At 35.8% G+C, this 27,714-nt stretch overlaps 1 protein-coding gene and 1 long non-coding RNA gene across 2 annotated transcripts in view; one reads left to right on the plus strand and one right to left on the minus strand.

Annotated features, from left to right (window-relative positions):
* Positions 1–27,714, plus strand: part of LOC117243296 (zwei Ig domain protein zig-8-like) — a 442,015-nt gene that overhangs the window by 388,549 nt on the left and 25,752 nt on the right. The window contains exons 5-6 of the mRNA XM_033510659.1: positions 14,174–14,393; positions 20,457–20,554. Of these exons, the coding sequence (XP_033366550.1) occupies positions 14,174–14,393; positions 20,457–20,554 (318 nt within the window). The remainder of the gene's footprint in view (positions 1–14,173; positions 14,394–20,456; positions 20,555–27,714) is intronic.
* LOC117243298 overlaps positions 26,504–27,714 on the minus strand; it is a 64,541-nt gene continuing 63,330 nt past the window's right edge. Inside the window, exon 3 of the long non-coding RNA XR_004495432.1 lies at positions 26,504–27,537. This is a non-coding gene — a long non-coding RNA (uncharacterized LOC117243298). The remainder of the gene's footprint in view (positions 27,538–27,714) is intronic.

Here is a 27,714-nt window from a genome sequence, read left to right on the forward strand (position 1 = left end):
CGTCAGTAAGCCGGATTTATTACGTTTCGAAGTTTAACAATGTCCAATGGAGTCCGGAGAGATCGGCGTGACTTTAAGGGGAGTTCACAATGAGGTTCCACTGACGAGGCGGCCAGGTTCGATCACGGTCCAGTCGAAAGTTAGCAGCGGAGTAGTCTATTGGTACCGCGCGTTCTTCGATTTATCCGGAAAAAAGTAAAGTCCACGCCAGACGGCTCGCGAACGACCAATAAACAGTTGCGGCTCTTTCCGCACGTTTGCAACGTTATTGCTGTGCAATTTATGATTTGTATCAGGACAGATTTTAGAGTTTACGAAAATATATAACAATAGATGTTATATTGAAGATAATTTGATAAAAACGAGTCATTCACAATGGTCTTTAAGACGAATCGTCAGAGTTGATTGCTCTCCTGATGCTTCGTTTCGTTGCCGGTGCCAGCAAATGTTGACACGCTATCGTATCGTGGATTATTCGTGTAATTTACACCGATATCGCGCAACCTGACCCAAATCGATTATTTGCCACGTTTAACTTCCATCAGCACCCAACCAACCGTGTTTATGCACTCGACAGTTGTAATAGGAATTGCGTGCAATTAGACGCATACTGCAATGATACAACTTAACGCCCTGTAGGAGAATATGCTTCTCTATTGTTAGTTGCCGACAGTGCAATCGCGCGGGAAATTTATTTTCCACAATGTCCGGCATACACGGTGCCCCTTTTGTACACGTATCCGTATGAAACACACCTAAGTGTTTATCTCTATAAGACACGCTGTATTTTGTTAGAAAGCGTTTTAATGTTACTAAAACTACGTTGGATATCCTTTCGTCGTGTTTTTGTTCCATAGACACACTGAATTGTAGAAAGCATCGCCAATAATTTAAATTTAAAGCGTTTTAACTTGCATTTAACATTTGTATACGTATTTAAGTAGAAATGTGCAGAAACTCAAGTAGATAATTCAAAGAGTAGAAATTCGGATAATGAAGATTCTACGGTAATTAGTTGCTTGCATGATCGAGCTTCCGCGTTAAAAACCAATGTTAGCCTTTTTCAACTGGCGAACTCGAATACCTTTCTTCATCCACTTCCCTCTAACACTCGAAACTACTCCTATTTTTTATCCTCTCTTATTGCTTCCCTGATACTCGCAACAGAATCCCTGCAATCATCTCGTAACGACAGAAAATAAGCGAGATGATCGACGAAATGCGAAAAAGCGAAACGTTAAACGACCGGCAATTAATTAAACGCGGAATTCTTGGGGGGAAAGGCGGCCACTAAGAACTGCATCGTTGCTAATTATTCGGTAGGGAATCTTCATCGTCCGAGGAAGATACAGCAGGCTGAATCACTGAAATTAGGTTGCGAAGTGGAAGACGAGTGTCATTATTATAAGAGGCGCGAAGGGCGTGAGGAGGAGGGGGTTAATCGGATTTGCCGGTCGAGCAATTCAGTCGACTCGAGAACTGGCAACATCGTTCAATTTGCATAACGATGTAATTTAACGCATATCTGCCTGGTCAAAATGCTTCTTGCCTGTGAACGTAATCATGGTTCTTGTGTTTACACAGCTTTCAAATTTTCCCGATAACCTCGTACGCTAGAATCCGTGTTTTCCGTATAATTTTAACACCCGGCTTTCGCTAGCGGCGCTCAAAATTTCAGGATTCTAGTGGAAGGGATGGTAAGTTGAGCTTTTGAATTTCTCGAAGATTTACTGTTACGTTGTTGACTTATTAAGCAAGCGATTAGTATAGTAGACAACTACATATTGGAAAATGCTTCACGTAGCGAGTGAAGGTAGTTCGCAAACTTCATAGCTCGCAAACTTCTATTATACAAGGGGAATCAAAAGTGAATACATGCCTTAAAAACAACTTACCTACGGACTTACCTATGCTTCTCACCGTTAATTTGTATTTATACATATCTTATTCTCTTTTCAATTAATTTTCAATTCTTGCCAAATGTATGTAAGAATTATTTATTAAATTTCATGCATCCAAGGTACAAATACCTTTGTAGGCAGCGTATGTGCGAATACCTTTTGTACTCAACGCGTTTCAATAAAATATTCCTTGCAATGTAGCACGAAGAAGCGAATGAACTTATTGCACGATCTAATAAAATAACCAAAAGTAGAGAAAGAAAAAAAGATAAACTTTCGTTTCTTCATCGAACTGCAATGCTTCCCGCAATTAAGTCTGGAAGGAAGGCACGATTAGAAGGCAACCATTAAAGAAGAGGCCACGTCCACGTGTGCTGTAAAAAGAGCAAGAAACGCGCAACGAAAAGGGAGAAGAGAAACTGCTCGCTTGCACGAAGGCTTGCTTCTAATAAACCTTAATGTTCTGCTGGAGATATTAGCATCGTCGGTAACGACGGGCAACGTCGCGACGCCGGGTGTCGGCGGTTTCCACGGCAGGCGACAAAAGAGCAGCTACCCTTTCAGCGTTTTTTCTCCTGCCACAGCTAGGTCTCACTCTTTTTCACTGCTATTCTAGAAGTACCTCAGGTAAGCTCATTGCCGCTGCTTACAAAGCTTACCTACCCCTCGTCATCGTCGTCTTCTTTTTCTACCACCTCCACCTACCCTTTTTTCATCCGTGCACTACGTCTTTTTTCGCCCTTTTTCACCTAACGTCTCTTTAGCTCTTTTTGGAAACTCGACGAACGGTATCGTGTGGGTCTTTTTGGATTTCTTTTTGTTGTTGTTGTGTAGGTTCCTTGTTTCTTCGACCCGTTCATTTCAACGAGATGTAGCGGACCGTGGGGAATTTTTAGCGTTTTTACAAAATTTGTCCTTGATGGCTGGTTAGTCTTGGTGTGAACGATAGATAGAATAACGTAGATATAAATACCATTCTTTTATGAGGATGATAACAAAATTATTTTAGGTGATCGTTAGGCGTTTGTGCTTTTTTTACAATTTATCTTTTTGGTTGATCTTTACTTGATTATTAGATTATTGACAATAAACATATTGCGGGTCCATGAAAATGTTATCTATTCTGTGATCTTAAGACTATTGAGGATGTTACACGAGGCACGTAGGCTTAGGTGAAAAGAGATGTGCATGGTTGTGTGTGTTTGTATGTTACATTACACAGCGAGTGCGAGCGGATGTCTATTTGCACCTAGCAATAAAATAATAGTTCAACCTCCCGTAACAATCACCCGCTCTATCGTCCCTACAGATTTTAGTATTACTTATTGCCAATAAATTAATTTACATGTTTACAATAAATTTAAGAAATATTCTGTAGAAGATGAAGAAAAATTGTCGAAAAATTTTCATAAAATATATGTATATGAAATATTAATGAGGAAATCAGCAATGTCAACATCAAGGAAATCAACAATGTCAAATATTTCATTTTATTACGTACAAGATTTTATTTAATGCTCATGAGAAATTATTTGAGCAGGATTTCATATAATTTTTTATACATTCACGTGCTCTTATGATGAATTTTATTGCATTGCTATGGCGGACGTATTCGAGAGACTTTCCACAGCATGTAAAAGTTGTTGATTATTACTCGCACCTCGACCTGGAAACTGCATAAATCTGCCCTCGAAAAGGTAGTTAGTGCAATTAGAGGCACGCGAGCAGTTCTTTGCAAATTTCCACGATGAGCTCCGCAATTTTGTACCGCACGGATGTTCATACTTTTAAAGCCTCTACCATTGTCTACTTACCCGATTGTACAGTATATTTTTACTCTGAAGAAGAGACACGAAATAACAATAATAATAACGTACAATTATATTCAGAAACAAAAAAGGGAAAAGTTATTAACAGTACTATATTACCATTTTAAATATATATTTTGTTTTTAACATCATTCAATTAGTGCACGGTTTTATTAATTTTTAACCAGTTATGGTATTCGTATTATTTTTCTCAGTTTCCGATGTAAAATTGCAATTTAATGTACAATCGAACGTGATAGGTTTTCCTATTTAATTTGATAAATATTTTATCATTGTAATCCCTGTGATACCAAATAAATCTTTATCAAGTTAACTTATAGTTAACTGAATGAAACAGTCTCCAATTTGGAAACACAAAACGTCCGATATTAATTAAAAAAATCAGCGAAGCTATATCATGGAAAATTCGCGAAGCTTGGCAATTTTTTAACCGCTGCTGGATTTAACAATCGGAAGCCTCTGGCGATACTTTTATTGTGTCATCCACTGCGTAGATTCATGTGGCTCGAAAATCCACGTACGCAGAAGCTTTTCTCGCAACGAACAACACCGGGTGCGTTCATTCGTCGCGACGACCGCTCCTAAATCTTCAGCGAAATATGCACAACAATAGCGATGATAATAAATTCACGCGAGGACATTAATTAGCGAATGCGTTGTATGGAGATAAAATTCTCGTTTTATCGAGATGCTCATTTTGAAAACGTATCGTACTTTCGTACCTAGAGACATTTGTAAGTTTAGAACGCAGATGAAAGCATGCAGACGTATCACGGTACAGACAATCTTGGTTAATGTGTCTTAATCTCAATGATATACAGTATGCGCTGTGCACAGTAAGGAACCACGACTTTTGAACTGACTCAAATGATATGTTTATACTATACATTTTAGTTGTCTTAGGTAGTACTATATATTGAGGACTAAAAATTACTTTTACGTATAAATTATTACTGTAAAATTACTTGAAACAATATAAAAATCATATACATTCTACATTCCTGTGTTCAACGAATTTGCAATTTTTCTTTATCCTTGGTAAAACGTTAAATTTCCGAATAATTTTATTTTTCTTAATTATTTTACATAAACCTGCCCTTTCCGGTTTAAAAGAACTTCCGATTTTGCATTGTATTATATTTTCTAATACTTTGATTCTTCTCAAAATCTACACTGCATGTACAACATAAAATTCATAAATATACGATGAATTTTCGAATATTTTCGTTGAAATGTCATTTTTCTTTATGCTTATAGAACTGGAATTTATACAATTTTATGCCGAGATAATAGATACAAGGCCTTTGGCAATATGCAAATATTAAAATTTGGGTTTTATTAAAATTTCAAACAAGTCAGAATATTTCAAAGAATTAAATAATACCTCTGCATTGGCTTTGGAATTTTAGTAATAATTGTAAATTGAAGCAAAATACGAATGCGGAAACGTTTTCTGATGCAGTTAATTTTAATAATGACGCGTACTTTATATCTGAAGCTTTGACAATTCACTTGTTTTAATTTCTTCCGGAATATTTATTCCGATGAATATACATTAATGCACATTAATTACTCATTATTACAATGAAATATTTATATAAAAATATTGCGGATAATAATATTAATAATTTTAATTTTAATACAAAATTTCTTTAATATGTATATACGTACATGTTTCTTGTACTTTTCTGGAGAAACAACGCAAGCAGGATATCACGCTCGGATATAACAATATTTCTATATATAATATATATATTTTTTTTAACTTATACTTTAACTTTTAACTTATACACACACACATAGATATCTATATACAGGGTAGTTGGTAACTGGTGGTACAAGCGGAAAGGGGGTGATTCTACGCGAAAAAAGAAGCTGAAAATATAGAATAAAAATTTTTTTTTTTAATTTTTCCTTCGAGACATATATATATGTCGGAGATGAAATGAAAACCGGAGCCTTCCCTATGCAATTTTGAGGAAGCCTTCTAATGCTTTAGCCTAGATTTTATCATAACTGTAATTAAGTAATTGTCATCTGTAATTGTTTGACATTTGTGAATAGCGAAAGTGGGTTCGAGGTGACAACTGGTCGCCGAACGTAGCCATGGTCAAGGGATAAACGTTTTGCTTGATGAAGGTGTGGATCGGTTGTATTGTTCTCCCTAGAAATCACATAGAATTGTACTTTAGAGATGCTGATATAATGGGACACGTTGTATTTGGAATCAATCTCCAGACAGAAATTGCCTAGTATCGGCGTTTGGATCTTTCTCGATGTTTCCAAAGAGTATACAACAAACTTTTGACAGATATTGCCTAGCAACAACGATTGGAACCTTCTCGATGTTTCCAGCGAGAATATAACAAACAAATGCAGTCGCATAACGAAAAAGATTTTAATCAGATATGCATTCATGTGATCGCCTTGGAAAGTGATACATCAAGTAATTTATCGAGTGATTCAGCAAACGTATTTTTGTGTTATAAAATTATTTAAAGTTATCCCGTTATATTATATATATATATATATATATATATATATATATATATATATATATATATGCATAATATGAATTGAAAAAGCGAGCAGAAACGACAAAGAGTCTGTCTCTTGATTCTTTTAACCGTTTAAAGCAAGAGTCTCTAACCTAGATTCGCAGTTGGGTGTAAAATTTCAGAAAGGGAAAGAAAGGAAATGATATTGTTATCTGTTTTGTGCAATACAAGGGAAACAATTTCATTAAATTTAGAACGAGCTCTGTTTTTTTCCATGACAACTATTTTCTAGTTTTCTTTTTCCCAGGAAAGACAAATTCACTATTCGATTATTGAATTAATCAATTATTCGAATTGGAAACAGCTCTCCGAAACTTCGAAATTAAATCAAAGAGAAATTATAAATGGTGGATGTTTTAAGTAATGCAAACGATGAGCGATAAGCAATTTTGTTTGGCTTCCAGCATCTCCTTGTGAAACGAACGGATCATTGGAAAACAAATATGAAGATTTAAAGGGAATTATTCATACGTTTAACAGTACCTTTGAATTTATAATTTAATTTTGTGAACGAATTATTCTGAAAAGTTATTAATGGCTCTGAATTAACTATGTTGATATGGTCGTTTTAATTACGAACAAGAGATAGCGCGTATATTCTTTCCCTTTTTATATCACTTTGTATTTTATGCCGTTTCTTGTTAAAATACTTAAAAACTTAATTATATACATATAACTTATATTTATATAATGTTCATGTATATAATATCCCTTATACATAGATATACATGGTTTCTTAATAACAATTATAGATATTTAGTATCTGTATACTTACACAATATTATAGTTTATATTCATAATATGAAAATATCGAACAGATTAAAAATAAATAAGAAAAATCATTAATAAATTCTGAACACCAAGAAAATTAAAATAGTGATACTTTATAATACGAATCAACTTTTTATTCAGAAATGATTTCTTATATTTGATCAATTAATTGATAGGAAAGTTTGTTACCATGTTAATTGTCATTTCAGCGTGTATTGTCCCACAGATTTAGTCACACCAAAACGACGCGTCACGACGTCAGCTTTCCGAATGTGACACTGTACGTATATTTGCAGAAACTGTTTAACCGTTGAGGGACTGTCAGATGTTTGAGTTTGCAAGTACTTTGTCTCCGATTACATACAAGATACCGATATTATGGTATAACGGTATTAATCCTACCTATTACGTTATTAGCTCAGCTAATTTTCATGACTTTATCATAGGGTTGTGAAATTCAGTATGCACAGGAATTTTTCACCACAAGATTAATGGACGATCGATACACGTACGTACGTACGATATAGAATTGCTGTAGATGCTTCTAAATGCGGGATTACTTCAAATATATTTCTAAAGATTCTAATTTTTAAATTTAAAGGAAAATGAGACAGATCTGAGAATTGGAAAACGGTTTATCAAATCTATTTAAAATTTACAATTTTTACTGCGACCCTTATGCATTTATGAGAAATTTGAAGATGTAAAAATGCACACACCGCATGCATATAATATGCGTACGTATAATTGTTGTTATATCTATATTTAGAGGTAGGATCACGTTAGTTCTTACTTTATTATTTGGATGAAAAACACCACACTTCTCGGAGCCGAAAAACCTTTATTGCACACACTTGGAAGGGACACGAACGAATGAACGAAAAGGAAGTCTTAAACTGTCGATCTGGTCTATCGATCTTCTAATTACTCCTCTTTATAACTAGCCGTCAGCACATAGATGGCAAGCGAGAACTCACATTGTCATTTTCAACAATAATATGAGCATATGAGATATTTAAAATAGGATACTTCTTATTATGTTTAGTAAATAAAGAAATTTTCTCTCTAGGTTCCGTCTTTTTAACATTTTGACTGCCACGTTGGTCATGTATGACCGGCCACGGTTTCTCCTGTGGTCATTGGTGACGGGAGCGCTTAATCTTCTTACAATTGTAAAAATTGAACGAAAATTGACAGTTAGGGCATTTTAATATAACCGGTAAATAGAAGATACTTTGAAACAAAAAGTGCCCCATTGAACAATTAAACATTTTTAATAGAACATCAATAAAAAAAAATGAGAGCAAATCTTGCATCTAACGGTGCACTGTATTTGCATCCATATCACTGAGGGGTAATCTACGAATATTATTATAAACACAGCTTAGAAAATAATCGTAAATGCTGCTTTATAATCATATAATTGAAGTTAGAAGTGTGAACATACCTTACTATTATATATAGAATGAGCAAATACTGTTTACTAATATTTTCTACACGTTTCAACAATATATTCAGGACGTTTTGTTTACGACGAAATAAGGAATACGAATAATTTGTTGAAATAAACGAAGCCTTGTTATAATATGTCGCTATCAACTATTACCAAGGCGCCACGGTGGTCATCCGTTACCGCCAATAAGATAAACGTCCATTGGGGAACAATGTTGTCTTACATTTATTATTATTTTGCCATTATATGCTTTGAATAATAAAAATACTCCCGTGACGCCCTAAGCGAAACATGTGATTTCGGCGTGGCAGTCAAAGTATTAATTATATTTGCAAAAATCTGAATGTTCATAAATATCCGCAGTCTATCGATGACAAAGAATCCTATTCTTCCCATAGTATCAGAAATGAGCAACGTCAGATACTTTCAGGCTGCTGTATCTTCAAACTGTATTACATATGTAATAGTCTTCGACCATTTTCCCATTTTCTGTCGATCAAACTTGCATTAAATCGTAAATTCGGCTTGATTCCAATGCAGAAATGAATTCCGCAATTGTTAGTATTCATCGAAGGTAATCATTGAATGAAATGCCAGACTGCAACTGAATCGTACTTCACGAGCCTCATCGCGTAGGGTTCTACTCTCTTAATCCTCTTCGAACATCAGTTAAGCGTGAAAGATCCCATAAAAACGCGCATTAAGCGAAGATTAAGCGGTGGAAAAAATCTTCCGCCTCTCGGATTGCCCTCCTATCTTCATCTCGATGGATCTTGTAATTTAAATTCGAATAAACTATTCGTCCTTTTCTTATCCGCTACGATCGGAGGCGCGTTAACGCGCGTTACACTTTCAGTAATTAATTAAGCGCATTGTATGATTTCTTCGATCATCCTAGATCGTTGCAAGTAAAATGGCCGGATCCTTTTATAAAACATTCAACTTTGTATAAATTTATTGAAAATAGTATTAATAAAAATATAATTCAATAGTTTCTACATATCTTGATTCAGATATAATAAAAATCTTTGATTAGCCATTATTGATAAAATTTTGGTGCATTATCGTTCATAGTCGTGTGGCGACACGGACTATGGAACTTTCCAACGGCTCCGTGATACAAAGCGCTACGCCGCCAAAGCGCAACACGACGCACTCAATCCGTCATCGATATCTTCACGCTCCTTCCGCCGAATTTCTCGGAAGAGCATACACGCGCCAGCCGCAGCGGCACTTCTAATGAACGCACGCTAGTGGGGATATCGATGGCGAACGAAGGGAAGAATCATTTCGATCGGAAAAATAAGGACATTCGACCACGAGCCGCGAAACGCAAAAGACGAAAGTAAACGAGTCCGCTATTATCGAGGAATCGACCGAACGTCGCTATTGTTGATCGTCGTTAAGTATCAACTGTTGTTAGCTGTTAATTGTTATTCGTTGTTATCAAGTTTAATAAACGTTATTGGTTAAACATAACCGAGTACATTTCAGTACCTATTACACCATTCCACCTCAGTCGTATTTTGATATTTAGATCGAAATATATTTTTCAATGCATTATCATTATTGCATTCCATTTTGTAAGGTCTAATGGTGAAATAGAATCTCGCAGATTTGCTTTGATATTTTTTTCATCGCTGCTTTCTTGTATCATCTGGTACGTAAACAAAATGTTCTGTTTTTTAGTTTTTCGATTTCTGTAGCTTTAACAAAACTGTGTTTAATATCTCGATATTACGATGGCTCGTGACAAATCTTTTCTCCTAAAATATTCCACGCAATAATTGAGGGATTAACATGGCCAATCTTCTGTAGAAATGCAGGTAAATTTGCTTCCAACCAATGTCGCGTCGTTTTATCTTTATAACCTCGTGGAGATTATTGCCGAAATGCTCGATATTTTCCAGAAAACGGAGTACGATTTAAAAGTATGTCATTTTTAGCTATTTTTATATTTTTTACTTCGACGAAACATCTGATCGAACGATCCATTTCCTCTGCCTTATTAGTAGTTCTCATCATTTACGGGCTATAATCATATAAGACGATCTGCAGCTACACGCTGAAACATCCAACAAAATGTGTTCGTGTTACCGATTATTCCTCTTGGCGAAAAATGGCATCGCCAGCTTCCTGATTCAATATGGATATTACTTTTTTACACGAAGGCTTTCGATCGGTATTTTAAAAGGTGAAAGATTGAAGAGCGCTAACACTACGTGAAACACCGTCGATTAAAAAGGAATATATGCTCGATATAGTGCTGCAGATTTTTACGGCCTTCCGAATTACATGTTTTTTTCTCTTTTTGTTATTTCTTTTAAAGTTTTATATAGCTCTGGTAGAAATACAGAGCTCGTAATATTTTTAAATATCGTTGTTATTTTACTCAACATTCAAGTTTCTATGTTTTTAATTATACATAGTTCTTGTAACCGGATGTATCTGTCATTTATTCGGACGTTTAATTCGAATTGCTCATAGCTTATTGTATATTCTTATTAATTAATTGTTTTCTTAATTTTGAAATTAAAAATGTAAAAATTACTAATATTCTTGCTCGCTGCTTTCGAATGATAATATACTCAATCCTTTGTGTCCCTTCAAACGATTGCAGTTGATCGATAATTCGCAAAAATGTGGAACGCAGCAGCGACGAGAGAATCGAAATCGCAGCCCCTGTGTGTTTGTCTTGCCTAAAAGCTTGCAATGACGCGGTGATAATAAAATACCGAACGATAATTAAACCATTCGAAAACGAACAAGAGAAATGGGCGAAAGAAGCTATGGGCGCCAGTTCAAGCGCAGTGAATTCCTTTTGTTTCAAACTAGGCGCCAATGATGCGTGCGCACACGACGGTATAAATCACGTAGCTGGGCAAAAACATTTATTCGGCACACGGTAAATCCACGCGAAATCTTTTTATCAGACTTGCTTTTGTCCGATAGCGGAGATCCCCATACGCGCGTACCGAGCCACGATTATTCGTGTAATCGCGAGTTCCGCGTGTACGATACCATCGTACGCGGCCCATAGTCGTGCTCGTCGCTACGATGATAAATGGAGGAATATCTTGGCTATGTTCGATCGATAAACCGGCTACGTTATTCTCTCTTAACTCCCTCCGTATCCGAAGACGAGATTTCTTGCGATACAACGTCGTTCATGCGACTCGTATCATACTTATACCACTGTATAGATTCACATATTTACCTTAGAATACTTATATATACACTCAGTCGCGCGATTAGAGTCCCTACAATCGAAGATACTGAGAACAATAGTCAACGCCCCATGGTATGTCAGAAACGAGAATATACGCAAAGACTTAAAAGTACCAACGGTCAAGGGTGAAATCGGCAGGTACACAAAAATATACAAAGAAAGAACGGCAACACATCAAACCAACTGGCTGCTGAAGCGAGTAAAACTCTTATAAAAAGAAGACTAAAGAGAAAACACCCCACTGACCTCGCTAAAGAAATAAAATAGACAAACTCGAAGATGGTATCCCGCTGGGGGTAGACATCCACATGTTATTTAGCAATTAAGCTAGAAAAATTTACCGAATGTCCAGCTGGACAAATTGTGAAGTACAAATTAAATAATGATAAAAAAATTGTGTGTATCTGACGTACCAAAGAAACTTAAAACGCAGTTCGTCATGAAGTTGCTTAGACTTAGAATGACTGACGAAAGAATTTTTGCACTCATCGACGGTATCATGATTTGTAAAATTTGGAACGATTTTGAAAATGTATTCACAAGGTACACAATATTTAGAGCTGGTATATGTTTCACAGAGATCAGAAAATATTTAGGCAAACCGTTCGCGATAAGAGATCTCGGTATTCAGTAGGACCATTTTTAAATTTTATCACGTGTTTGACACGATTATTCAGGTTGTATACCAATTTTTTATATAACCGATGTTACTTTGTTTCGTCTAGTAAGTTTAACAAGTTACTTTTCGTGCTTATCTTAACTACTTTGTATTCACATTACTATATGGTGGAATAGTTCATTTCTACTCGACTACTTGTTATTTTTAGATAACATTGTTCCAATAGTAAATATTAAAATAGTCAATTCCTAATCGTAGATAAAATTCACGAAGCGAATATTTAATTCTATTTTATCAGATTAAGGGATTATAGATAGAAGTTCTGAATTAAGCGAAAAAGATAGTATTAAAGCTCTGTGACAAGCTAACCAAAACATCCGGTAATGTTCGATAATACCAGACAGTGCACGAGAAACGCTGGAATGCAAAAATTGCAGTATTAACGGGGCATGTTGAAATTCAAAGCGAAAATCGATACGCCAATCCCACGGTGAAATAGCGCGAATCAGATGCCCGTTATTCTTGCACGAATTTGATATCTCAACAGTGACTGGACACATTCTTCTTCTGTTCGCTTGAAGTCATTGAACTGTTGCCTGATAGAAACCTTCGCTGGTCATGGTAAAATTGATGAGTGCTTTCCAAAAAAGGAACCAGAAAAAAGGGAGCATAAAAGGAGGGATGAAAGAGGGAGCTTTCGCTATGAAAACTGAATACGCGATATCGTCTTTGAAAACTGTGTCTGAGCGGTTTGTTTGAAGATTTATCAATGAATTAAGAAAGATGCAACCGTTTGCCTACTCGCTTCAGAAGCATGTGGATTTGAATTACAAGTGTACTTCGCTGAATAACTCGATTCAAACCTTGTGTTTTTCAAAGTTCAACCCTTTCACTTCCATTTCACGGCAAATTCAATTCATTAAATTAAAATTGAAAATCTGTGTATGGGTTAACACGAAGAGGCTGCAGAGGGTAAAACTACATTTTCGCAAATCTTCAAACTATCGTTAAAGTTACACCCTGTTAAGCTTGTGCAAATCTTTTGCATCTTAAAGCTTCTGTTTATAAATACAATTTATTAAATTAACATTAAAGATCCATTTAGGGGTTGATATCAAGAAACTGGAGAGAACGAAAGGAAAGTTTCACAAATCCTCATATTATTGTTACAATCACACCCTGTCGACGTCGATCCTCTTATTTTATATCGCTAAAATCCATATATGCAGCAACTGCAATTTTAAACGATTTAATAGTTGGCGCGTGTTTCAGCGAAGTTCGCCCCCTCTCGCTCTTCGCTTTGGCGACAATTTTCCTCGCACGATAATTACTCGCGCGGCCATTATAAATGCACAGTACCGAGGAAACATTCGCGTGCTAATCACAAAGTAGGTCGAACCGAATCCCCAGGATAGCTGAACGCTCGCTGCTTATATACGACGCGATTTGCTCGCGATATGAATAATTTATCGGCATCGGATATCGGATAATAGTCTCTAAAATTGACACAGGTTGGAAAGCAGCATTTAGCGACTATTTGACGCACCTCAACGTTCCCAGGCTTCTTATCGTTACATCCTGTAACCGCTCTGCAGTTACGTCGTACGATGTTGAAAGTTTAAGATGTGACCGAGATTCAGTTGACGAAGCACATACTTAATAATGAATTATAATGTTGCCGTGTTAATGGTAACGTTCGTCATGAATATCAGAATCTCCAAGGAATACATGAAATTATGTAGAATAAGATAACGATATTTATCTTAATCATAAAAGCAAATGATTAATCGAGTGAAATAATTTTTGTTTACAGAGGCACGAGCCAGAATAAGTGGCCCGTCGGATATTTACGTGAAAACCGGCAGTCTTCTCACGCTCACTTGTCTAATGTCTCAAGGACCTCACGATTTAGGCACAGTGGCTTGGTACCGTGGTAGTCAACCAGTAGTAACATCTCCGCATTCGGAAAACGACGTAAACGGCGAACCTCGCATCGCTGTCGAAACCGAGTGGAGCGATGCCCTCACGTCGAGGTACGTTTCTCTCACTTTCGTTAGTGAGTTATTTTGCTATTATAATGGCAATTGCTACTAATATGAAACGAAGAAATATATTTTCTTTCGAGATTATCAATCCTGATATTATCAATTGGTATTCCATGTATATGAAAATCACGCGTAATAGTCCGTTTTTGTTGACTTTCTGAGTTTAGGAAGATAGTTCAATTTCTATTCTATAGTTCTGTATAGTAATAAATATTTGTTGGTGTTAGAATTTAATCTCGGAATTAAGATTAATAATCTGTGGAAGACACAATGTTTGTGTTGAAATAATATTATGTGATATTTATTAAACAAAAATTACAGGAAATATAAGTGAATGTTGTGGAATGTAGACAGTTGGCTAGTTATTCTCAGACTGACTGACTTAATGACCCATGGCCCTTGAAAAGGTTTTGAACCCCACTCTCTATGCAGTAATGAGTGTGACCTGTGTAGATGCTGTGTGGCGGCAGGTACCACGGAACCTCCTAGCAGCTTCTCGATACAAAGCGTTACGCCGTCAAGGCGCGACACCGTCGTGCCCAATGTTCCATCCATATCTTTACGCTTCTTCCGCCGAATTCTCAGAAGAGCATGCACGCGCCAGCCGCCGCGGTACATCTAAGAACGTACGCTAGTGGGGATATCGCTGGGCAACGAAGGGAAGAATCCGTTCGATCAATCACCTCATCTGTATGCGATTAATATCGTTGTATTTCAACAGTTGGAGTATTATAATTTAATCGAATTTTTAATAAATCAATCTTCGTATTGAATTTGAGATAGAAGATAGTATAATGAAAATTCATTGGATTATTAATCATTATCATGATAAATAGATAAACCGAAGATACACTTTCTTGCTAGTGGTAGCTGGTTTCAAAATCGAAAGGATATGCGTCACTGACGCCAAAAGCAATCTGTATCCTAGTCCGAACTCAGCAACATTGCTCAGATATTGATCAATAGATTAACTGGTTGAATGCATAACCTAAACATAGATAAGCTTTCAATCTCAAAACTAGAACAAAACATCTATATTCGCTGCACTGAACCGAATTTACCTGACCGTACATCTAAATTCACTTATCGAAACTACAGTCATTATTTAACACATTCGTATACGAATCAAGTAAACTAATCACTTGCGCCAACTTTCAAAAGCGAAACAAGTATATTCATCATACGAGACGCAATACCTACCTTCAAATCTATTCCGGTTAACTACGGAGAAGGACAGTACAGCAGAACTCGTTTATCTGAACAGGTCCCTTCCATCTCTTCTTGTTAGTTCGAATAACAGGATATAACTGTTAGGATTTCAACTGCTTCTCCTTTGATAAATAAAATTTATTTTGCGTGCAAACAATAATTACATACTTCAATATATTATCCATATTCACTAGGAATATATTTATTGTAAGAATATTTGAATGTATATTATGGAAATTGTGCTCAACCGTAGTTCGAATAATAAAGATTCAGCACTGACTTGTCTATATAGTCTAAACGTTCTACATACAGTACATACAGTAGAACCTTAATTACTACGAACACGCGTTACTCTGATTATCATATGGAAATCCGTTTCTTCTTAACTATTTTATAAATATTCATTAAAAAATTTGGATTAAAAATTAGGGATGCGTCACTGAGAAATAATATCCAAATACGAATTCGTTTTCAGTAGAACTGATATTATCGGTAAGCACATTGAACCCATAAATTACAGTTTTACAGAGTCGGTATTCCGAAGCTGATCTGTGGCGTTAGCTTCGACGCCATCCGTCAAAATTATACTCGTTGATCAACTCGTAGCCGCCACGTTAGACGTGTAAATATCTGGGTGACAATTCGACACAGGGAATCTGGCTTGCCCGAGACAGGAAGAACGCGTCGCACGCAATGTCAGCCACTAGACAATTAATTTCTGCTTCTTGAGGCCGTGGCTCTGGTGGAGGTCGGCTGCAGGGTGATCCTCGTCGTAAATTCATCGACGTGAAACGCCAGCCTGACAATCGTCAATCACGTCCAAAAACAGACGCAGCCTGACTGCAATATTCCCGCGACACACAAGCGCCAGGGCTTACAAGGGTCGGCTAGAAATGCAGAGCATGCCCGATGCGTCTTCACGGTGCACAGGCTGCCTGACAAAGGACTACCCTGTTTCCTCTATCATCTGAGGACCGACTGGAATCATACCACGTGCTGAGACACGTTGTACTGCTAAGACGTAATACACACGAACAGAGGAAAAGTTATGGTCCCGGATAAAAGAGTTTCTGACTCTCGTATTCGGCGGATTCTCTTTGGCAAGAGATTTTCGTGCGCATCGTTTGGATTAACGCACCAGTTGAGAGCGGTCTTCCTATTTTTCTTTACAAAATCGCAGACGTAATCTGTATCTTCTAAATTTGTATCTATGATACCTTATTTGTCTATTATTAGATAGATAGAAATAATCTTATGCAAAAAAGTATAACAGTCGGTACTGCACAACTTTCCTTTATATTTTATTCTTTTTATTATTTCTATTATTATATAATTTATTTTTATCTATTATTTCTGATTATTATATAATTTAAAATTCATACCTAGCCCTTGATATGTTCGATCAAACCATCCAATATACTTTCTCGAAAGCTCATTCTTTCTCCCTCCTCCTCTTTTTTTATTCTCTCTATTTCCCTATCTTTTTCACTCGATGCAGACATTTCCAGGCGACATTCCTAGGAGACATCCAGACATGTCTACCCAAACCCCTGGATGGCCGTACACTCTTCATTCACACCATGACCTCAGGCATTCTCATATCTGTAACACTCTGAACTACATATATCCTTATTGCCTTCTATTGCTCTGGTTTCAAACACGTTTCACTCGCTTAATAAAAATTCTATCATTCCTATGATAGTAACAATGACAAAAAGCGAATAACGTTATTGTTCATAAAATACAAACGCGAACAGAAACAGAAGTCCGGCATTAATACGTATCTTGCCGTGTAATTCTTCTCCATTACTTGAGGGAGTTTATCAAGACTAGATACAGTTTGGTCCCTGAAGCATTAAGATAATTATTTCTTAAGGCCTCTTCGGTTGCAGCAACTACAACTGGGACGCTGTTAGGCAACTTTTAAACGGCCGTTATTGGCCTCAAGGGTGCGATATGTTACTATACTACACGATGAAACTGAGTAGTAAAATGCAGCAAGTAAATGATTAATCGATAATCTATTGGAAGCAAGTTGCCGAAATTTCTTTACAAGTTCCATCGTCCTATAATCCGACTACCGCACTGTGCATTTAACATGGAATTATTTGCTGTTGTTCGAAAGGCTCCTCGAATTACATTCGAGCGTTTCATGTCTGTGAAAGAAAGAGATAAAGCTGTTTTTATTAAAGAATTCGGCATTTTGAATACTCTTTTCATTTGTCTCTTTTTAATTTTCTTTGGTACCCAACAAAGAACAGTATTTGTTCAAACGTTTCGTTGTTTAATAGAAATTTATAACAAAAGCGCGATGAATCTTTTAAACAATCTAATGCAATAAACGTTGTTAACACTTCAAATTTCGCGACTGATCCACGATTTCTCAATCGTATTAGTTAGAAGGAGATACGAAAATACGAAAATGCTTTCCCAAAGGGACTATTTATTTTACTTACAACCGACATACTGCTCCTTTAACGTCAATGCGCACCAAGGTATTATGTTGCGTCAGGGAAGTGTTTTGGGCTATTATTATTACGAGCCTGAAAAGAATGATGTACAACGCTGCCATTGGGAAACTACACTTAGGTGAACATGATTGTTGGATTTATTTTACGACGAACTTGTCTATGACGCTCCGCTGTTTCTGACAACCGTTGTATAATGATTTTCACTTATATTGTTGCCTGCTCATGCTATGTGACACCACAAAATGTAATTTAATTTAACGTGTACAGCAAATGACGAAAATATCCGAATGCCGTAGTAGAAAATAATTCATCATGTAAAAATTGTACGATAGATTGCGATTTGTTGAAACAAATTGCGTCCGTACTATCATATATATAGTCACTAAATGTACGTAAAGTTAAAGAAAAATTCACCGTGTAAACAAATTGCACAACATTTATCACACCTAAGTACGTATAACGAAACGAAAGCATTCGAATGCTGTTTTGAAGTCCATAAAGTCCACGGTTTATAAATATAAATACATATTTGGCCAAGAGCCTAAACATGGAAAGATCTTAAAAATTCAAAAATCAAAAAATGTTCAGTATGCTACTAACAGTACTCGGAGGCAAATGGTTTGAGTTAGCTGGTTATGGTTTCGGGACAAGCAAATTCCGTCCGATTATACTTAATTTCCAAATTGCTTTGATTCTCAATATTCCATTAAAACAATTTTAACTCTTTGAATAAAAATTGTGAAATATCGAAGCAAATAGGGTTTGCTTGTTATCTTTTCTGTATACCATAAAACGATTTTCGATATACATTGACTATACATAGATATACATTTTTTAGTCAGTATTCACTGATTCATATTTATTAATTGTTACACATTGTATTTTACTAACAATCAGATCAAACGTGCATATGTGACAACAAATACTTGATAAAATGTTTGTCGTCAGAAATATGTTTCCTTGTTAATTGATTTCCCTTCTATTATTTAAAAAAAATGGATTGAATGTAATAAAAATCCATTTTTAAACCTGGATATCTGATTCTGTATATCGCTGTGTTTATTACTTTCAATAATATTATTACATTCACCATTGTGCAAAACAAAAACGACTTTCATCTATGTTTGTTTCTCTTCCAAGGAAACGGAAGAATGCTCCACGGTATTTAATTTTTGTTCGATACATGTTAATTCTTTTTATGGAGAAATACCCACACCATCAGGCCTCTCACGGCGATAATTATAAATGTAAAGTAAAAAAATTTCTTGCAAGTAAACCTCGATGAGAAATTATATTTAAAAAAAAACAGTCGTGTACGATCTAATGACTACCAGCGGCGGAAACACGCTGCTCAAATTAATCAAATGTACTATCGTTCAAGTCATAAGCATCTAGCCAACCGAAGTTTATCATTTAGAAGCAGGAAGTACTTGTATTTGATTCACGATTTATTTCTGACTGATGGAAAAATACTCAGTGGATTTTAACAGTAATTACGGTAGTTCGTATAGCAATGAATTACTATGAAGTAATTAAATTTTCAGTTGATGAATGGCCCGTGAAATTGAATCATGAAACGCATGTATTTTTCATACTAGAGAGGTAGGAAGTGGACACAGGGAGGAGGATTAATCGTACCGCAAGCGCTATTTATCGTCGATTAATAGCCGCTAGATCATCGATGCTTCATTGTTAATTTCGTCATCAATTATTTCATATACGTATAACCCAGCGCCGGAACCGCGTATCGATGACCACTCACGAAATTAAAGCCATTTCTATCATTCATATGCAATGGCTCGGTCAAATTTATGCGTCTGACATGTTTTTGTGTATTGGAGCGATAATTACATCGGAAGCGAATGACAGTCAAATTACGCGATTGATCGTTTGCTTGATTTGGAACTAGATACGAGTGGTTTGAGAAAAGATATTGCAGGATATTTCGTGTTATTTTTACAATTACGGTGACTGCAAATGCTGTTTGTACATACCCTTAATTTTCGATTAAGCATTCTTTTTACCAGATTCCACGTTTCATTCCCGCGCTATCAGATTTCTGTGATCATATGAAAATACTACTGCAACGTAATCAGTTCTAATCATATTATTACAGAAACTTTTTTCAAACATTTATTTCACTCACACGCAATAAAAGTGCATATCGAGCTGTACACAATAAATATAATATATTAAGGAAAAGGAAGCAATTTCTAGCAAGTAATTTTACAGGATACATATACTGGTTACTATGTATTAATACGTAATCGTAAATGTCAGATAAGACTAATAAAGTTACAAGTTGCGCTTAATGAATAATAGAGAGCAATATTTTGCTTGAAACGAATGTTAGTTTTTCATTCTATTACAGATTGAGGATCACCCATGCAAAACCAAGCGACTCTGGGAACTACAGTTGCGTGCCCACTGTGGCAGAGAGGGCCAGCGTCAACGTACACGTTATTAATGGTGAGTCTCGTATATAAATTGCTTAGCATATTGCTCTTAATACCGTAAATTTTATTCACTGACGTGATTATATATGGATTATATATCGATCACAATTGTACCGTGTAACATTCTAACAAAGTTCACCTATGATTCTACAGTGGGTTATCATCATATATAAAGCGCTTTTTAATATATTTTAATATATCTATTTTTTAATATATTTATTTCACTTCGAATACAAAAGAACCTGTTGAATAAAACTTTTGAGCAGAACGTGTAAATGGTAGTATTGTAAATAGTAATTTTGGAAATATTGTTATATGTGAGGTGGTGTTAGATGTAAGGTGCCCAAGAAATACTCTCGATGTTCAACAATATAATTTATTTAACAATCAACAATCAACAACCCTCGCTTTTTAACTATGTTTGCTTCGCTGTTACACTTGACCCTTCGCACTTCGCTGTTCAAAACCGAATGAATCTTTGGACAGATTCTTTTCTTTTGTTGCCGCTCGATATCCCCACTATGCGCGTGTTCGTTAAACGTCCGAATCGTTGCCGCGTACGCGTTCTTCCGAATATTCGGCGGAAGGACCGTAGGGATATCGATGGCACATTAGGCATGCCGGCCTTATGCTTTGATGACATTATGATTGTGTCGTGAAGCTGTTGGCAAGTCGAGTGCCGCCACATATGTTATAGAACAAAAACATACATGTGTTATACATATTTGAATTTTATTATTTTTTATTCCAAGTTGTGCATATATATACATAAACTTTATATACAATAAATATTTCAGAGTTTAGCCAGAATAAGCGTGTTGAGTGTCGGTTTATTTTTACGATACGGAACACGTAGTATCCATGAAGTTCGAGGAATTCCAAAGAAAATGTGCTGCAGAAAGTCCATGATAACTATATTATAAGCAGGATTTTCATGGTTCTTTCTATCGCGTTTCAAGCATCCATCGAAAATGCCCATACGATTCCCGAAGAATCCATGGAACGAAGAGACGCTGTTCTTCGACAACCTTTTTACTGCTTCTCAAGGTTTTTAGTAGCCTATAAAGGCCGGCGGACCGTTTTCCGAAGCGATCTTCTGAAATTTGAACGTCTCATTTATGAGCCGCGTAAGAACGAACGCAGGCAGCGAGAAACGAACGAAGGAAAGTTCAATTTCGTCTAGTTACGAGAGTTTCAAATTTTTTGGTAGCTTCAGGTGGGTCGTTCGCACTATCTGGAAAAATCGAGGAATACCGAAAATGAAACGTTTTACGAGAAGATGGTGAGATAAGCTATCTAGAAAACTGTAAGGGACAAAAATTGCCAGAAGAAAGATATAACAGCCTTTCATGTTGTGCAAGGCGAGAAAACTGAAAGCGTTGAAAATTTATTATTAAAAGATTCTTCGAAATTCTATCAAAATTCTCGTCTACTTTCCAATAACACGGCTGAGGAATACACTAAGTATAGGAAGCAAAACCGTAAATACAGAATTACGAAACATGATCAGCATTTCACGAAAGTTGAAAATATGGATGAAAAATGCAGGCAGAAAATTCGAACGTAACGAAGTTCTCGGATGGTTATGGATCCAATAATCATCGGTAGAACGTGCTGCGAGTTAATTAACCCGACAGCTCGTTAATTTCGCGTTGTTCCAACAGGGGAAAACCTTTTAATTACAAACAGCCCGCGAAATTCGAGACGACGACTGATCGATCAATATCAACGATCGATAAACGTGATCGGCTCGTTGGCTGTTGCACGTCGCGCCTCCATCACTCGAATCGGTGTCGCCTCGTTTCATCGTTGAACGCTCGAAACGTCCACGGATTCCTGTCGAAAATGTGGCAAACGAGCTCGAGTTTCCACGAAACTTTCCGCCAATGCGAGATTGTTATTTCGATGAATATGCGGGTTATTACGGAATGGCGAACAATTGGCCGTGGTTTGATTATGCGATATGCCCGAACGGGATCAGTTTCGATTTTCGTCAGTCCACTTCCTATAACGTTGTGTTTGATGTTGCGCACCGATTACCGATATTATCACCTTGGTACTTGGTTTCGATTTAATTGTTAATCGTAACATAGGAGAAGCATTGTGACGCGATCATTTTTTTAGTTCCAGTCGTTTTTGCAATCGGTTCCATTCCATTAATTTACCTCAAAATAAATAAATACTATCCACATGCAGTAGCCATCATAAATATTTATGTATCATTGTATTTACGATAGCATTTACATGTTTCTGCTTAATTGAATCCAATATTAAATTCCATATTATTTGCTTGTATTAGGTTGTTCAAAAAATTTCTTTCGTTTCATAAGGTGATAATAAATGAACAACAATTTCTGTTTTATATTATTTTCTTGAATTATGCATGATCCATTTGGTAGCATTTCTACTATTATGTTCGTGCATAATTCAATAAACTAATATAAAACAAAAAACATTGTGCGTCTATTATTTCCTTATAGAACGAAAGGAACTTTTCGGACAACCTAATATTTTCAAATGTCTATAAAAATTTGATACTATGAAAATGAGACACATAGAGTCTGATACGAATACACTTGATTGGAAAATACTTGATACTTGCTCGAATACTTCTTTGTAAATTAATCGAAAATCTCACGAGTAGAAATTCTTTCTAAAATTTCCATCCACTTAAATTTCATCGTACAGTGCGCATCACGTACGGATTATCGGATAATATTTGGAAATCGCGCTGAAGTCTTACGAATTTGTCAACGGGAAAGGAACCGTCGCTGGAGCAAAGTTGCAAACATATCGGAAAGCTTGTCATTTGCCGTTTCAGCGCGAAATTATAGGCAGATCCATTAACTTTCGCAAATGAGCCCCTTGACAATGGTTAATAACATATTATTAATTGAACCAACTGATCGTAGAACTATGAAACTGTCTTAGTCACCTTTGCCCGTTGCGCGCTAACACGTTTGTGTATCCTGTTAACGTGTACCTCTCGAGTCTCGGGACAACACACGGTACTAACTGCATTCATATCGTCTCGTGTATACATTTTACCGCGTGCTAGTTGAACGTCGACGATAAGCGAGTGTTTAACTACGTGCACAAGTACGAATACGCGAAATGTTAACGCCTGAAACTTTGCCGGAAACGAGTTAGGTGGAAGAAAAATGTTGTTGCTCCATTCCTCGGTGAAAATGTCGGGGAAACGCGTAGGAATGATCTTGATATTCCTACTATGTAGAATCTAGAGTTTAGTAGATACTATTGTGTGAAAAAAATACTATGTATTAGGTTGTCCGAAAAGTTTCTTTCGTTTCATAAGATGATAATAGATGAACAACAATTTCTGTTTTATATTATGTTATGAAATCAGGTATGATCCATTTCGTTATATTTCTATTATTATGTTCGTGCATAATTCAATAAACTAATATAAAACAAAAAACATTGTGCGTCTATTATTTCCTTATAAAACGAAAGAAACTTTTCGGACAACCTAATATTTATTTTCGATATTAAATAATCGAGATGCGTGCAAATGTGTCGGAATTATTAAAGAAACAATGGAATCACATAAAATTGAGAAAGCTATGGGTAAGGAAGAAGATCAGATTACAAATTGGCGTTCAGCGTGGAAAAATACGTAAGAACTTAGTTCCATTTTTTGCTAATTACATTTATTAATGTGAAATAATTACGTACAGAAGAATTATTTGTGTAATGTATCGTTTAATATTCTACATGAAGCTTAGTACCAATTTAGCTGATATTTTTTCTCCGATCGATTTTAATACACTTTACGTCATGCGTCTTTTGCGTAAACGGCTATGCAAATTGGAATTAACGTTGGGAACCACATGGAAATTAGACTACGGAACTAATGGGATTTAGCCTTCCGGGAAACCGGATTCCACATGATTCGTTGTGAATCTCAGCGAAGATTAGGGCATCGATTTTAACGCAATATCTGTGTTAGACTTTACTGACATTGATTAAGAAGATATTACCGCTATAAATCTCCGTGTTATAGAATACATTAAACTAAATTAAATTACACGGTACTTTTATTCGTCGATGTTGAACATTCGCGTCTGCGTTGCAAATGAACAAAAGCAATATTTGTCTCTGATGACACCTTATATGTAATATATGGAAACAAATTTATATGTGTATATATAGTGAACGAAAAAACTAGAATTTTGCATAAGTTGTTGACTAATCGCCCGAAAAATTTAAAAATTGTAAAAATTATAATATAACTGCATGTATTTTATGATATTTATTTTACTAACTTTAATAAATAACTCGCGTAAAATTTAAAATTTAATTAGAGAAAAGGTTGACTATATCGTAAAAAATACGGAAATATCTTCAGTAAAAACAGAAATAGCCAATAAATAAAAAGCTACTTTCAAAATTGCGATTTTGCTGAAAAGAGAACGAGATAATGGTCAAAAGGCAGTTATAGTAATAACCACTTAGTTAATGGAAAATTCTTCAGGAAATATGAAGCCATTAATGAAATCATAAAACATAGTTTTGAAACATAAAAGTGTACTTCCGCAAAATTTACGTCAAATTCCAATCTTTGTTTTCCACCATTTCAGTGAAAAACCTTCAAATCATTTTTTGTTTGAATTACTTTAATGAAATATTTCCAAATGATACCTTAATCTATGTACTTTTTATCTGCATTTCAATAGAATTCGTTAATCTTGAAGTTCAACATCAAAATATGAATTATTTGAATGGCACAAATTTTTATAACGAATTATAAGAATAATTTTAAGAGAATTTTATAAGAATTGCTTATAATTATGGTATCGTTTTAGATTCGAAATAGTTATATTTATTTTTTACTTTCTACAAATTTAGACTGTAGCTGATTGTACCGATAGCTTTACCATGTATAATACACCGGTTCTCATCGAGTTACTTAAAATTAAGCTGCACGAGGCACAGTTGGAGTTTAAATTAAGTTTGTCGCATAAAATAAGTGTAGACGCATAATAGTATGCTTTGGCTATGCAAAGTATTCGTACACCAACCAATTTGGTCAGAAAGTTTGCAAAGCATCGTTTATTTGAAACATTTTAATAGGAAGCAATTAATATGAAATGGCAAGCTAGAAAATTCGAATTAGAAATTTTAAGGTTTTCTTTAAGAAATTAACAAATCTTATTTCCTAATTGCTGCAGCTATTAGTACTACATAAACGATATGATATCATTTACTAGTACTTTCACATAACTACGAAAGTTTTCCGCTATAAAAATAAAATGTGAAATCTGATAAAAGAACGCTTCATAAAATAAACAGAAAATGTACAAATATTTTCTGTATAGCCACTGTGTATACCAAATATAAGAAAACCGCACAAAAGATTCTACTTTCTGCGAAAACCAAATGACGAATACAATTCCGTCAATTATGCTCATTCTTTTCGATTTTCGTTATTCGTATCTTCTGCTTATTTAACAAAGAAAAGCACGAACATGGTAAAAACAGTTGCACGATAAAAGCGTATATAGGAAGGAACATTTCGTGACATGTTTTCTTTGGACATTTTCCTCTGTGGTCTTGCAAGCGTCTCGACGCCATTGATTGGACGTTGCCAGGAAGGTTTGACGAGCTCTTTGACATTACTGCGACCTCGTGGTCCCATACGATCAGCTGTATTTGACAGATTAATTAGACTACAAGCATTTTAGAATGATGTAGTGTAGGATGTTGAGATCAGAAAAAAAGGTCACAAGAAATTCTTCTTTTTCTTCTTCTATTTCGTCTTTATGCCATACACCATTTTATAGTTCTCATTTGACCTATTTTGTTCGGTTTCAAGATAAACCGTAAGATTGGTTTGTTTTTAAGCGATGATCGACTGAGAGCAGTTCACCATGAGTAGCTGATGGATCCGTGATTGAAGGCTGCCACGATACGTTCCCTCGATTGCAGTTTCTTTTGCTCGTTTTTTTGGTGTTCGAACTGCAGTGTTCTGTGAAACTTTCATGAAGGTTGATTAGAAAAGTATTTTGTGTCGTCGAAGCTTTTCATTGACGTTTATTAATAAAATTCCTATAAAAAACGAGACGATTGTCAGATATTTTTGCTTCGTACTTTACCATACTTGGTAAAAAAAAAAGTGTTCAATCGGAAAAGTTTTTCCGGGCAAGTAGTTGATAATCGTTTGATCTAAAAATATAATGCATCGCAATGGAAAATCTGTGCAATGTGTTCACCCAACACAAGCGGTGTTTACAAAGCAGATTTTTATGAACGATAGTGTTTTTATTAATTTAGTCCAGTGAAATTATTTTCCTTTGAATCCAGTAGTCCTTGCAAGATAGTTACACCATAAACACTTTATGATCGTCACAGTAAATGAAGCTTGCCAATTTTTTCTGTAAAGGAAATCATACTCGTTTAGAAATCGTAAAGCCACAGAAAGAAGAAAATATCGAGGCAATCACAGTTATGGAGTCGTTTCAAAGTTCTTATCAAGTCATCCTGACGAAGCTATTAGAAAGCAAAGATGAACACAAAATTTGAGATCGCGCAAGTTTATCATCAATTGAGCAGCCAATCGAGCCGAAGGAAAATTATCGAGGCAGCAGCTTCACGAGCTAGCTACCTGATGAGTGAGTGGAAAACGAGGGCGGAGGTGAGGACGTGAACCGTCTGAAGGGTAACGAGATTAGCAGCGATCGCGAAGGCTGCAACCTTGCAAGTCACTCAGATATCTGGTTGGTAACCTTTAACCCCTCGGATGGGCCGCATATTGGCATAGCGTTCCCTGCTATCAGCTACAACCACTTCCTTATGCCTTACCGCCCTCCTCTTCGCTCTTGCAAGCCACTTCCGGCGACGTTAGAGCTGATTCCGTCAGCATCTCCCTACTTACTTCACACATGGGAATGAACGTGATTAAAGCTGTCGAGGATGATCTTGAACTTGATTTGGTCTTTGTCGCGTGAATTAGTATCACGAGCTCTATGAAAATTTCTGTAACTAAAGAAACCTGTAATCTCGAGTTTTATATCTGTGGAAAGATTTCAAGTTGTACGAGCTATTTCCACTTTCATATTAATGATACTAACTGAATGATATTTATCAAACAATATTGATCGAAGATTTTACTCCAAGTTCCTGGGTTATTGAGATGTAATAGATTTTTTAAAT

The sequence above is a fragment of the Bombus vosnesenskii genome, unplaced genomic scaffold (genome assembly GCF_011952255.1).
Source record: "Bombus vosnesenskii isolate JDL3184/JDL3185 unplaced genomic scaffold, Bvos_JDL3184-5_v1.1 scf7180000013265, whole genome shotgun sequence".
In the NCBI taxonomy this organism is placed as follows: domain Eukaryota; kingdom Metazoa; phylum Arthropoda; class Insecta; order Hymenoptera; family Apidae; genus Bombus; species Bombus vosnesenskii.